Source organism: Colossoma macropomum, unplaced genomic scaffold, assembly GCF_904425465.1.
Source record: "Colossoma macropomum unplaced genomic scaffold, Colossoma_macropomum, whole genome shotgun sequence".
Classification (NCBI taxonomy): domain Eukaryota; kingdom Metazoa; phylum Chordata; class Actinopteri; order Characiformes; family Serrasalmidae; genus Colossoma; species Colossoma macropomum.
The window spans coordinates 13,889,668-13,904,844 of NW_023494786.1; the positions used below are offsets into that span (position 1 = coordinate 13,889,668).

Below are 15,177 nucleotides of genomic sequence, written 5' to 3' on the forward strand. Positions count from 1 at the left end.
TTAATTATGTAGGAATTGCCCTTTAAAATGACCAGGAATATAAACAAAAAATGGTCAGTTTTGATTAGTTGACTCCACATAACACACTAGAATCAAAATCACTATATTAGTCAGGTACTCTTGCATGTATGAGGAAGTTGTATACTGTCTTTAAAATACAGAATACAAACAGTAAACAAATAATACAAATAAATACAATACACACAGTGTCCTGAACCAGTTACTGGAGGGTGTTCTCTGAAATAGGTGATGACTAGGGTGAGAAGGATCTGCAGTGATCTTCCCCACTTGCTCCTTTATCCGTTTACACAGGTCTTAGACGGACAACAGGTTACACCTGATGATCTTTTCAGATGAGTGGATAATGCGCTGCAGCTTGCCCTTGGACTGAGCAGATTGAGTGCCAAACCAGACAGTTATAGATAAGGACACAGCGGGTTTGATGATAATAAAGTCTGGGTATCGTAATCATTACAGACCAAAAAAGCAACAGAGGTTTATAACATTTTATTTACATAATCATTTTAAATCCATATCTCACATTATAATACATATCAGTGATGGAATTTATGGTTGTGATAATAATAATACCCCAAGATAAAAATGGGCCTCCCATAATAATGAGCTTTACTTTTGAATTTGTAGGTAACTTATTAATAGTGATCAAGATCTAGTTTCAACCATATATTGTGCTGAAAGTAACAAGCAAGCTGTCTGAATTTCACTTCTATGGATTTGGCTGGTTTTTGCTAGTGTACTCAAAATGACAACCTATATAAGGCAGCCAAAATCTCAGTCCCTTTACCTTCAATATGTTGTTTGTATTTTGAGTGTAATAAAGTACAAAACAAAGAATACATTAAATCTCTTAAATATTCTGCATTTCCAGTTCACATGGCCTGTAATACAGAAACAGATGTAGTTATAACTCTCATTTGTTCACTATCAATGAGTCATAATCTCTTGATTCATTGAAAAGAGAAACCATCTGTTTGCAAATGAGTTAGCTGGTGATGACGAGATCGCTGTTTCACCTCCTCTGAAATGTAAAGATTGTTCAAACCAGTTTTTACAGTGTCTCTGGAGAACTAGCACTCGACAAGTGCAAGGTCATGCAATGATGACCTCATTATATTTTCTAAGCAAAGCTCCAGTCCTGTAAGACCTCAGTCCAGCACAATTTGGTGGACTAAAGCCCATGTGTACATAGGCAACCTATGTAAATATGTCAAAATCTCAGTTCCTTTACCTCCAATATGCTGTTTGTATTTTATGTGTAATAAAGGACAAAACAAACAAACATAAAATCGAATCTCCAGTTCAGAGGTGTTGTAATACAGGAACAGATGCAGTCATAATTAATCTTTGTTTATGACCAATGACATGTCATAATCTCTGTGGTTCACTGAAACCATCTGTTTAAAAATGAGTCCACTTGCAGGGAAACTCCAGCCTTTATGGACCCCAGCCCTTCCGGACTGGAATTAAACACCTCTGGACATCCCTGGTCTAATAGCATTTTGCTGACTCACAGCTCACACCTCTCCTCCACGCTCTTGTAACGGTCCATGATCCTGAGAACGTCCTCCAGGATGGACGGTCCAAGGTCCAGGTCTAGGCCTGCAAGGGACTCAGAGCGGGACATGCTCGGAGAGAGTGCAGGCGATTCGCTGCGGTCACTTCGCAGGTCCTCGTTGCTCAGGCCGGCGTCAGAGTCCAGGCTCAGACCTCTGCTCGGGTCCAGCGGCCCGCAGCCCTCAGACATGGAGTCGTCTGAAGAGGCCTCAGAAAAAGAGCCATTGGATGGAACCAGGTGTCTGAGGATAGGGATAGAAGCTGAAAGAGCGAGGTCATTACAGGGTTCCCTGCAGCGGCCCATCACTTCCTCACATACGGACATGGAGCGCTGCTGATGATTGTGGTGGTTCTTGTGCTGCTCCTGCTGGTTGTGGTGGTTCATCTGCTGCTCCTGCTGGTTGTGGTGGTTCATCTGCTGCTCTTGCTGGTTGTGGTGGTTCTTCTGCTGCTCTTGCTGGTTGTGGTGGTTCTTCTGCTGCTCCTGCTGGTTGTGATGGTTCTGCTGCTCATGGGAGGAGTTCTCCTCTAAATGTAGACGAGGAGGTTTAGGAGGAGGCTGTTCAGGGGCAATGAAGACAGGCATTGAGATGGTGCTTTTGAGATGAGAAGTGTGATGGGAATTCCGATGGGTGTCATATGTGTGGTTTAGGCCTTTGGGGCTCACATCGAACACGTCGTCTAGGTGCCTGTCCATGCTGTTTGAGCGGTGGTGGGGTGGTCTGGCTAGAGGAGGCAACATATCCAGTTTGCCTTGCAGGAAGCCAACATCTCCAAACATGTCACCCTCACCCTCTGGACCAACGTGGGCGCTGTGGCGCACGTCCCCCAGTGGAGGGCTAATCATATCCCCAGACAGAACATCCCTCAGTTTTAACTTCTTGCCCCGCTTGGGTGTTGATGTCTTTAAGTACATGGGCGTCTTGGCTGGCATTCTGTTTCCCAGAATTCAGAGAGGAACACCAACTTCTGCTTTGATGATGTAGCTGTTAGGTCAAGGAGTTAGCATGAGTTGTTTTTTTGTCCAGGCATTGGTCAATTGTTACTTGGTCCTCTTTTGCCACACAAAACACTGATAGGTATATGGAATGCTAAAGTTTTTGTCTGTTCCTTTTGGTCCAACGTCCAATAAAATGCCCTTTTCGGTCCAATATCAAACGTTATACCACCACAGTTACAGCTCACAATGATGACGCAATGAAAATAATGACCATCAGCATTCTTTTGTAGAAAAAAGAGGCAGATGTTCCAATTCTTTGTTGTTCTTTGGTATTTTTGGCTGCTTGCTTGCACTTGAATCTTCTGGCTGCCTCTTGGTCTGCAGCTCCCTGGAGATCAGGAGCTCCTCAGCAGCTCATGAAATGTGTCGTCAGAATGCTACTGCCTGAGTCTGTAGAAAGAAAAAAATAGATTTACAACCAGGAAAAATTAGGCTGGGAAAGCAGAACTGAAAAAAATCACATAATAAAAGTGCATCTACTGAGAAATCAACTTGAAAGTGTAGAAAAAACAACCCTTTTCAGATTTTTACAATGGGTTACTGGCCCCAAATCATATGTCTGCAAACATTTCATGCATTCCTAAGAGTGTTGTTGCCATTTGTTTGGTTTTTGAAAGGGGTGGCACCAAAGACCTTGCTTGCGTAAATTATTATTTTTTTTTTTTATGTGCGTGCTCTGAACCCACCCTATGAGCACGTAGACTGGTCATCAGAAGAGTTTGTGGAAACATTAAGGAAGAGAGGGATGCAGTTGCAATATTTCATTTTTGGCCTTAGCTGACAGAGACTTATTAATGTCCTTTTCCTGTTCCAGAAAGACAGGACATTCTGATACAGCTAGATAAAAAAAATGCAGAACCATTTAAAGAAATAAGAACAAGTCTCCTAAACCTGCCTTTATTTAACTATTACCTTTGTACAATCATTCTAATCTATGGATGGCTCACAAATGTAAACAACAGAAAAGACTGCACTTAATTACAGGCTATACAAACAGAATATCCACTAATTAACTACACACACATATATTTTCAGTGCCACTTGGATTGATTATAACATAGATTTTCAGTCTGGCAAAGAACTGGGGAACGCATAAATGGAATAACAACAAAAAACTCTAGTACATGAGATCTATTTTAGGCAATACAGCCAGCTCAGTTGGTAATTATGTGGTAATTATATTACCATCAGGGAAAATGCTGATATTGCTGATCGTGATAATTCTGCAGAAGATAATCGTTTGTCCAAATTTACATCATCGTCCAAGCTTACACCCAGATTATTCTCCAACTACTGGTCCAAAACTCACAGATGTTTTCTGTACAATGCAGACATATGCTGTTGGCCATCATCTCCCACACCACCTTTCATACTTCACCGAACAGATGCCATCCATTTGGTCCTTGATGTGTTACTTCATATTAGTTTGTAAGCTATGCTTGCAGATCGGTCACAAACGGGGCATTTAGTCTTTTTAGGCTATAAAGTGTCAGGTCCACACTCAACAGAGCTCAAAAAAAATTGGAATGAAGACTGAGTTACTGTAGTGTTGCTATTGCAGTGTAGACACAGTGGTGGCACAGCCAGACTGATAAACTAGACCATTATAGTAACCCTCTTTAACTGGAGCCTCGTTTGGCTGTGGAAAAGCAGCCTGCTGCTGGTAGAGAAGCAGGAGGCCAATTTGTGGCCACCAAGAAGGCCAGACACACCCCAAGGTTGTTGCTAAACTGAATCTTGTTTTAAAATGCTCTTGTCTCTGGCAAGAGAACAAAGGCTACTTTTTATCTCTCTGTTTCTCTCTGGAAACCATATGTTTTTGCAATCTGAGTGTTCACGATCTGTTAATGTGATGTACTCACCTAAGGCAACCCTGGAAAAATGTTTCAGGATTTAATTTTACAATTAAAATGAAAATTTTATGAACTAAGTAAACCACTTACATCCAAACACGGACAAAGTAGGTTGGAAAAAGAATCACAAGCTACATCCAGTACTGCGTAAAAATCTTAGGCCAAAAAAAATATGTAAAGATATTTATCTGGACAGTAAGCATAGATTTGTTAGAAAAAAACTAAAGTTAAAATAAATACAAGTAAACAACCTTTTGTGATTTGATGTGTCAGTGTGTGAGTTTAACTATTTCTAAAGCTCTCCTCTAGGAAGCCCAGTATTGCCAAATACCATCCAGTCTGGCTAGTCAATCCTTTAGTTTAACAAACCTATACAGTGGCTGGAGTGCATTGACTGAAAAGTCAGGAACCAAAGTTGTGTTTTTCTAACTGTATTCTTCTATCCAACTTTAAAAACAACTTTACTTTTTACTGGATTTCTGTTTATTTGCCTTTATTCTAATGTTATTCTGTTTTTACAGAAAAAAAAAACACAATGGTGTTGATTTTGCTCGATACTGTATGTGCTATTGAACTGAGGTCTGAAAGGGGGCTCTGCGTTTAAATTGGGTTTTGAGAAGGATTTGACTGCAGGCTGACCTTCAGGACATGCCCTGGTCCAGCCCGTTCCCTCTCTCTCACTCACACGGGCCTTATGTAATCACTAAACACAGTTAGTCCCGGAGATCATCCAATTCCCGGATTTCCCCAGTTAGGCACTAGGTGCCATCGCTTAGAACTGAGAAACCCCACACCCAGCCTGGGCTCTCTCACCATCACATCAGTCAGACCTCGGGGATTCTTCTCATAGCAAGTCTGTACACACACGCTGAAGCAGTTTCTCTCTCTATTTAGCCATCAGAGTAAGTTAGTCCATTTTTTCTCACGCACACAGAGCGTCATATTCAATTCACTAGGGTAACTGATGAAGGTTAATGATCTACAATTAAAGTACATAGCGACACATTTTATTACGATTTAAAGAAAAAAAGTGGGCTAACGTTACATCTGACAGTCATTTTACTGAAGACAGCAACGTTTTAATAATCTGATCTAATAGCAAACCGTTACTGGCATTAGCACAGCCTTTACTCCACTTCAGACAATCCCTATTAAGTCTTAAACGCCAAAGTTTAGTAAAGCAGGTACTTGCCCTTTGTTGAACGGTGTTGTTTCAGTCGTTAAGCGCTCAGCGGGGCAGGTAAACCGCTCCTGTGCTCAACAGGGCAGGTAAACCGCTTACTGCCCTGAGACCTGAGGAGAGGAGAGAGAACAGCGCGAGAAAGGAGAAGTAAAGCCTGGAGGCTGAGAGAGTCATTATTTTTTTTTCCCACCCGTACTCCGACAAGCCCCGCCTCCCTCACCGTGGTTAGTAGTTCATTCTCACCAGAGCCGTATATATACCTCTATACGGCTCTGATTCTCACAAGCCGTTCTCCGTCTGATATTTGCATATTGCGCTAGGATTGGCTAGTGCTACCCGCCTCTTGCGCTGCGATTGGCTAGCACTTCATATTCGCCAACCGGTCGGTCCCCCTCGTCCCGTAAAGCGGCGAAACGGTCACGTGACCAAGTGCGTTCGGGTGATCATGAATTCCACAATTAAAACATGGAAGCGTTCATAAATAAATGCTTTAATACATCGCTGATTATTTATTATTAATATAAGCCTACTGTATTCACACATATTTGTTTGTTTCTTTAAGGATAGACTTTATGAGTTTGGAATTAATTTGATACTTTAATATATTGTGTTGTTTTATTTACAATAATAACTTGTTTTTTAAAATATAAAATGTGATTTTTAAAATTTTATTTACTAGACTCAGAAAGGTATTTTATATGTTTTATTCAACATTTCAAGGGTTTGAGGATTATTATATGCTTATCTATTTACAATATTAACATATTTTATTTGTATTTACCTCAAGATTTGATCACCACTTTTTAAATATGAGCTATTCTGGATGTTAGTTTGATCATAAGTCTACTGTTTTCTCAGTCATATCAGTCACAGCTCTGTAGATCATTTTGGGCACATCTAAATCTGCAGCTGTTTAAAGCTTCATAGATTTCTTCTAATTTTCTAATTTCAAAGCTATAACATTGCACAGGAAGAGCATACTGAAATAATTTTGCACACTGGTCTGAAACCAAATTGGTTTTATGTTGCTTCCAAACATTTGACCAGTATATTGAGGGATGTAGACATGATGCTAGATTCATTTGTTAACATGGCCCTCTGCAGCTTTATATACATAGGCTGGAATGTGAAGAAGCAGGAACCGTAAGATTTCCACTTAAAACATTTTGGCAGCGTTGTTTGTTGTTGTTAGCAGTGTGCAAAAGAGAAATAGCCTACACACATATTAACTGTTAAAACTATTATTTGCACACATATAATAGAGAAATGTAGAGAAGTGTACTATATGGATACAAACAGCCTTAATATTTCAGTACCTTACCTTTCCTGTGTTTGAATTAGAGGTGAACGTATCAGTTTTTACGACCCTGGCATTTCTTTCTATGAATCTATCCTCTTGTCATGAAAATATCAATACAGATAAACCAGTTTATTTGGCAGTTTATGTTGTTCTACATGATAAACATGATAAACTAAAAGAAATCTTTACAAAAAGACCTTTGAAGCTGTGCCGTGATTCTGTAATCAGCATCATGCCCATATTAGGAATTCTGGGTCTAAGTGGATTTCTCCATGGGGAAAAAAATGGCATTTTCAAAAATCGGTGCTATGGTGTCCTGTGGTAAACAAAAATGTGCCAGAACCAATACGTTTTGCCTTATGTACACTTTTCCTCTGAATGTCACTGGATCCTCTGAATTATGAGGTTGTTAAGTCAAGTCAAAATATGCAACACTGCAAGCTAACACTGCTGTGCATTAATTTGACATTATAAGAGTGGCAACCTCACCAATATATCCCACACAAACAAGCAAGCTTAGTCAAATGTGGTGGCTTAGTTGCTCGGACAGCAGTAGCCTCTGTTTTGAGTGACTGGTGTTATTACATAAGTTTAATAATCATTTTACTTTCATGCAACATCATCTCAGCTGTTCAGGAGTGTTAGCTTATTTGTAGCATGGATGTAACATTATTCATATTTTAACAACTAAATAACCTCATAATACAGTGGATCAAAGGGAAAATATACACAGAACAAATTGTATCCCGTTTGGAACATGTATGTTTAATACATTTTTGATGTATGTGCAGCTATACAATCTGGGCTTTGTCTTTCTCTCTGTGTCTCTTGTGCAGATTCATCAATAAAAGGCATCAGTATAGAGCTGCCCTTAGCTAGTCTATCTGTTAATGCTGTACAATGTATTGTTTGGTAATCAGCATCGCAGTCTTGGGCTTTGTAATTCTAATACTGCAGAAGGAGCCTCTTACAAAGCACTGTTTTTTGCACTGTGTCATAACATGTTGACCAACCTCTGACGTTCTAGATGAGTGTTTCTGTGGATGTTTTGATAAACTATGACATTCACATAATAAGTTTGCCCACAATAACACAGGCTAATCTTTAATCATGTTACATTTAGGGATCACCCGTGTGTTTTAAATTTATCACAAAGCATCATACTTTTTCCAAATGTAGCAGTATAATCACAATATGGTATTTTGTCCACAGCAAGCAGTACTACTCCCTAGTGTACGTGCGCAATGAATCCTGAGGGTAATTAATATAATTTCAGACTGCTGAGCAGTAGCACGGCAAGTGCTTGCTTGTTTGTTTTTCCCTTGTTCAGCATTGTTTTAATTCTCATTTGGCAGACCACCGTACTCTGCTGTAGGTCTTTCCACTGAATATATATCTCAAAGTGATGCTTTTTACTACAAGCCCATAACACATTATAGGCATTACAGCTAGACTTTTAATATGAAATACAGACAAAAAGGTTTATTTATGTAAAAAAGAAATCTGTGGCAGCCGAAGCCATGGATATTGTCATTCCAATTTGGGACAATAAAAACCTCTTGTGGTAAATTACAAGAAATTACAAAGACGAGAAAGCGCAGACGTGTGTGCTTTAGAGCCGCAGCACACACAGCCACTGACAGGCCGTTTCAGTCCCCAAGCAATTGTGCTTTTTCTAAATTAGAAACATTTGTTTCACACGCAGCTCTTGCAGAAATTTTGCCAGGGGATTAACTTCAGGCACAAAATGAGCATAAACAGCATCAACAAGTTACAGAACAGGCCTGAATCCAGGCTACTGGGTGTAAAGATCATCTCAAAAGTTGGGTTACCATGAATATTCAAATAAGCTCTTTGCATTTGAGAATGTTACTTGACACCAGCTTCAAAATATCAGCCCCAAAATATTAGCCCACAACCTTATCTCAAAACTATTGGGCAACATATTAATAAGCATTTCACGTAATAATTTTCTAAGGGTGAGCTTTTAGAGGCATTACACGCTTCAGTCGTCTGATTCCCATCACGACCAGTATGAATAATCCTTACTCTGTAAGTTTCTCTGAAAAGGAGTATCTCACATCAAACCACTCTGAATCACAGAGTTCCCCTCTAAGGTGTCGTAGCTACTCATGAGCATAAAATTGCACAAGTGGTGATACATGGGGTCCAAAAAAGGGCTCCACTGCCGGTCGTTACACTACACTATTGGTAAACCATTCCAGATTCAATACAGTATAACATTACGGCCAATAAACAAAATATTCTTCATAGTATTCAAGACAAAGACTCTCTCCCAGTAGCCTTTTGTGACAACGATTAAAGCTGAAGGCCTTCTGAGGGTCTCCATTTCCTGCTCTGATAGAATCTGCAGGTCAGATCTAAAAGTCAGGGGTCCCAGAGTGGGTTCAGCTGCTGGTCGGCTCTGACGCAACACAACAGCTCATTGCACGAGACCCTTCACTGGTCAGCCAACACCCCTCCCTGTAGAATAATGCCATACCGTAAATCCCACAAAAAGCCATTGTAGATTTGCCTGTGTGGACATGCTTTGGGCACAGAACGCTCAACTGGAGAAACTAAGGAGGACAACTGACCATGCAGAAAGAGAGTGACCTCACCAGGAGGAATTCTGGGAATCTGTGGGATGTGAGCATGTGGTTCACATTAGGCCTGGGGTTCTGTTTTTGTGGAGCTTTACCCACAAAGCTGAGACGCTGCATGCCTGGAGGATGCCACACTGGCCAGAGGTGGAAAATCAAGGCTGTAAATTCATTTTTTGGCTCGCCATTAACACCCACAGTGATCACACAGTCATGACTCCCTGCTGAAGCATAGCATCCTTTCGCTTTCCTCTATCCAGATGCTTTAAGTCCCTTGTGTAAAAGGGAACTGATTATTCATGCATTCATACATGTAGTTTGAGACAATATGCTTAAGTATGTTTAATCACATTTGCTCCACCATAAAGATTACTCCAATGTCTTTCAAGACATAGAATGTTTATTCAGCAATGTTTATTCAGAAATAGTTGTGAAGTTTATGACCTCCAAGTTGGAAAAATCCATTTGAACATCCTGCACTCAAGCTAATTCCCATTCATAAATTCTGAGTTTCTCAAGAGCTCTGACTTTCCCAAGTTGCTAATCTCTGATGTCATTTCAACACACTGACGCTCATAGAACAATAAGTCATAGCTTGTTGTAAGTGTATTGAACAGACTGTTTAGTTTCTGTTTGTGTATGACAAGATATTTATGTATGATGTCAATAAATGCAGAGAGATACTTGAATAATTGTAAGTTTAAGCTTCTGTGTGCAAGATTTCTTATCAATCTGTGTGCCTTTGTCTCATTTCTCAGCACCACATTAATAGTGAATTGCCATAGCTTTCATCCAATTTTAAAGTGTATTAAGCACTAAGCAGACAGCTCTTTAATCCAAATGTAAACTTTTTATACACACTCACACCAGCCAAACAAGTTTGAGTGTCTATTATTTTTTGACCTCAAACAGTTAAATTGCATGAACGCTTTTGAGAGAGAAGTACTCTGATAGACAAACCAACATAAACAGTCACCAGCAAAAACAGCATTTGTTGTGTTTTGGATGCTGGTATGCTGGTCAACCAGCAAGATCATGATGGGTGACCAGCTAAACCCAGTAATAAACCAGCATAAACCCTGTTTTTCAGCAGGGTAGAACCAAAATCATATTATTCATTTCAAATTGTTTTTTTCCATGCATGGAAACAATCACACTGTTAGGATAGTTCAGATGTAATTTTTTGTCATATAACTGAGACATAAGCATGGTGGCAAATTCATCATTGTTTCCAGCCTGCATAGTTTCAATCAGCTACAGCATAATCTAGAGTAAACTGTGAACTTCATGTAGAGATTCTAAACAAAAATGACTACAATTTCTTGATAGCCTGAACAGGATTTTTGCCAATGTTCTGCAAAGCTTGTCCAACTTGGCAACTGTTGCCATGAAAAAGTGTGCAGATTTGTGTGCAGAGCATGGAAAGGTCAATAAGTTTTCATAATCATAACATCATTGATGATGCAGAGGCTGTGAGCATTATAAATTTGTTGGTGGAGGGTTATTTTAAAAGCGTCAGCCCTTGACAAACAGGCTCAGGATCCCTAAACAGACTGTAGACTGATTCAGAAATAGTTTGTTTCTGGGAATTTGTCCGATATTTGTCCTGCAAGGCGTCCTGCACGTTTCCTCTCCGTGCCAGTCTCGCCCTTGCCCTGCACAAATAGAAAGTAGAAACAGAGTGTAGGGCACGGGATATGAGTACAATGCAAAACACACATGAAAATAGAGCAACACAATGAGGAGGGAGTGTTAATATGATATTTTAAGTCCAGTCCCCTAACAGATCACATCAGTGGGTCAAATATCGGAAATAAGAGGGAACTTGGTCCCTGAAGGTGTGGGTGAAGGCTCACAGTAGTTAGGCAATGAAAGAGGGGCTGGGAAAAGCCACAGCTCAGCGGGAAAAGAAACAAACACAGCTCACGGTCCATTTAAAGCAGATAGCTCCCAGAAGGCCAAGGGGGAAGGCGAGTTTATCTAGAGATACTATATTGTGAGAAAAGAGGGGACTCATTATAAAGCAGGCAATGTGCTGGTAAGAATAGGCTTTTCTGTATGTAAAGCTATGCAGACTATGCTACTTACAGTTTAGCGCGTATTATTATTTGCAGCATATGGTTTTAAACATAGAGAAGCTTTTTTGACATAGTGAAAATCTTAATGTCAAACATTCTGCCATTTAAAAAGACAAACACATGGAAAAAACTGAGACAAGAAAGTGAAATCTACAAAATCTAGCATTAAACGCTGAGCTTTTGGAAAAACTTGACATACAGCAGTCTTCTTTCCGTACTATTTTTATCCTCTTTCAACCATAACATTAAATTACATAACAAACCATTTTCATCTGTTTTGTTCTATTTATTCACGTCATCTTGTGTCCGAAAAAGGAAAAGGAGAACAGTTTGTGAGCGGAAAGGAAGGCCTTGCTCAGTGAGTGAGGTTTTTTCCACCAAAGGAAGCAACGGTTTTGTTTTCAAGTCTCCTGAACAGACTTTGAGTCTCTGTTCCATTGCCTGCTGCAGAAAGTGGTCTTCCCAGGAACAAAAATGCGCATGGGGTGGAATTCCTAAAAGAAGGAGGGGGTGGGGGCAGGAAACGGGATGAGGAGGTCCAAGGGAGGCTCAAAGCTCAGATCGCATGGGAATTGCAAACAGGACGGTTAAAGACATTTGGCAAGATGCAGCAGGGTATGGTTTTGGAGGCACAGATACTACCTAGCCTTAGATCTAATTACATTGTGGATGAGCCTTTCTTTGGGAACTGTTTTCAACTAAACCAGTCCTGCAGTGGCAACCATATGAGTTTTGATTGACCAGATTTGGCATTGTACCAGATGGTGCGCCAAAACTATATATATGTGGTTTAATTTTGGCTGCAGGATGTATCAAATATGTAGTGCAGGGATGGAGAACTGAGGGCGTCCACCAGAGTCTGGTGATTAGCCCTACTTTAACAAACCACCTAAACCTGCACCTGTTGAATTAGGTGTGTTAGAGCATAAAAATTAATTGTGCACGAATCTGGCCCTCTAGGACTGGAGTTCATCATTTCTGATGCAGTGGATCAACCCTCACAGTGAACCCACAACCAATGAGGAAAAATTGTTAATCACTTGTTTGATTTTTCTTTTTTTGTGGTCAAAATCATGCAGCCCTTAACAGCAGTGGACCTGAAGAGGTTCCACAAGAAGGGTGATGGAGTCATTTGTACAAAAATGAATAAAGTGTGCACATTGAATTTTGTGGTCATGTGACCAAATTGTTTAGCATGAATATAAGCATCTAATGTGTCTATACCTCTTGCACCTTCTATAACAGATATCCAAAACATCAACAATAACAGTGTCAACAGTGCATAAAAAAAGCACCCAACGACTACAGCTACCACCTGTTTCAACATTGTTTTCACATGCCCTCATGAACTTGGCTTTGTCATTTTTCCTCAGGGGAAATCACTGATACCTCAAGGGAAGTTTATTACTGGAGGACCAACTGAAGTGTCAACTTCAAAAGAACTTGCCCGAAAGTCACTGCACTGCTGAAAAAAACTGTATGGATTTGCATGCAGTGTCAAAACACAACATATGCAGGTTTTGGTGGTGATCAGTTTATCAACTTCCACTGCCGATGACCAGCATACCAGCATCCAAAACGTACGTTGATTTTGCTGGTGACCAGCATGCTGGTCTATGCTGTGTTTTCTAGCAGCGATCTGACATGTTTCCTTTTTCAACCAACCAAACCAAACAAAAAAAACAGCGATAGCAATAAAACCCTTAAAAATGTCTCATATTTCAAAAACTACATTAAATTTGATTCTATGTTCATACGGGGTTTAGGGTAATAAACTACCTGTTATCTGCTAATAACGGCCGATACAGCTTCATTAGCTAGCTGCTTTACTGCTAGCTTGCTAGCAGAGTAAAGCTGAAAGGCCACACAGCTATACAGTTACCAACCACTAAAATAAAGGCAGCACACCGCGGTTTTAAATCAAAGTCTACAGACAGACACAGTATTCACAAAATGTTTGTACGTTATATTCAGACTTGTCAAAAAACGTTCTGCATTACTAAGTTTACATGGCTAACTAGGTTAATTAGCTCAGAAGCTAACCTAGCTGAGGACGAGTGTGTTCCGACTGAAATATCCCTTCTCCACTTTCCCCTCCTCGCCTTGTTCTGTGAGAGGCCATCTGAGAAACATACGTATGAGTCAAACTTGACAGGCACGTTTTTTTTGGTTTTTTTTGTTTTGTTTAAAAAGCATTCAGGAGTCACTCGTTCATTAGCAGCCAGAGATGGGTATAACAGCTTAAAACAGGCACAAGCAAAAGTGTAGTTAATTTGGTGAAATAATGACTTGAATAAAAGTAATTTTCCTTTTGTAGATGTAACAACAAACTGAGAAACCTAGATTCCATGAAACCCTTAGTACATCCATCACTCATCAGCATAGAAACTAAAGTTGGTCAGACTCTTTTCTATGAACTCTTCGTCTGAAGTAAAATGATTAAGTTCCGAAGTGAGAGACAGGACCAGTTATAAAGCAGTATTGATGCTGTCACCAACATGACATTAATTACGAAATTAAACTCAAAAAGCAACTATGTATGTATTTATTTATAAATAAATTACGTATTTATATAACTTATATAATTTGTGTAAGTTTATGTAAACTATAATTTATATAAATGAGTTAAACAGATTCCTCACATAGATAGAACTAAAATTACCACTTGAAAGTCCTCAGGAAAATACAAACCTATCAAAATTCTACTTGAGTGAGTTAAACTAGTTGCTTTAACAATAGTGTGGCTCTGCTACACAACTAGAGCCTACAAAACTAACTCATCTAGCTAAAGAAGGTTGTCCTCTACTACAGTGGAAAAAAGAGGCAAAAGGCAGGCTGATTCCCAAGTACTACCAGCGTAAGAAGAGACACCTCTGAATGACCCATTTCAACTGTAAGAAGATCAAGAATGCTATATATACTCGAGCCTTCCCTCCATACAATGTTGCCTTAAGAGGATTACAGGTAAAAATAAACAACGTTGAATTCTCGCAAAGGCTCTGCTCTAAGTGTCTTTAAATCAGTAACGAAGAGGCAAGACTGACAAGCAGACAGGCTGATTCACAGAAAGGCTTTGCATGCTTGACAATTACAGTGCTGAAGTTTTAAACAAAGGAAAACTAAAGTAGCCACAATAGTGCTTTATAGGTTCATAAACCAAATTTAGCTGATATTTTATTCCAGGCCAGCTCCCCCTGCTTAGAGTTATTGCTGCCTCATAAAAACCTGGTGGTGCCAAATTTAAAACGTGGTACTGGGTGGGGGAAAAACTTTGAATTTATGACTGTTTGTGAAGCACTACATTAAAAAAACAAGTCAAAAATCTTTTCTCATTACTTCCGTTTACTATGAGAAGCCACAATTTGCTTCCAGGTAAATTGAAACCAACAATGTTATTAAGACTCTAAACATTAAACATTTGGCAGATGTTTCACTGAAACCAAAAGCATTCTCTTTCTTGGTACACATCCATCAATTTCCATGCTTTTCACTTGAAGTGATTTGTTTGGGAATTTTCATTTCCAAAGAGATCAGTCATTAATTGTCCTTGGTTTGCAGACTAATGCTGGGATTTTTGTGACAGGC

At 39.7% G+C, this 15,177-nt stretch overlaps 1 protein-coding gene across 1 annotated transcript; it reads right to left on the reverse strand.

The window, feature by feature from the left end:
- Nucleotides 1-492: 492 nt before the first annotated feature.
- Nucleotides 493-5,820, reverse strand: zgc:154093 (uncharacterized protein LOC777623 homolog). The gene is made up of 2 exons (XM_036561352.1): nt 5,621-5,820; nt 493-2,965 (listed from the first exon to the last, which is right to left on the reverse strand). Exon 2 carries the CDS (start codon nt 2,507-2,509, stop codon nt 1,529-1,531), a length of 981 nt encoding a protein of 326 aa, XP_036417245.1. The 5' UTR covers nt 2,510-2,965; nt 5,621-5,820; the 3' UTR covers nt 493-1,528.
- Between the last annotated feature and the right edge of the window lie 9,357 nt (nt 5,821-15,177).

Excerpts from the sequence above, each read along its gene's own strand:
- zgc:154093 (XM_036561352.1), bottom strand. The coding sequence starts at position 2,509 with ATGCCAGCCAAGACGCCCATGTACTTAAAGACATCAACACCCAAGCGG.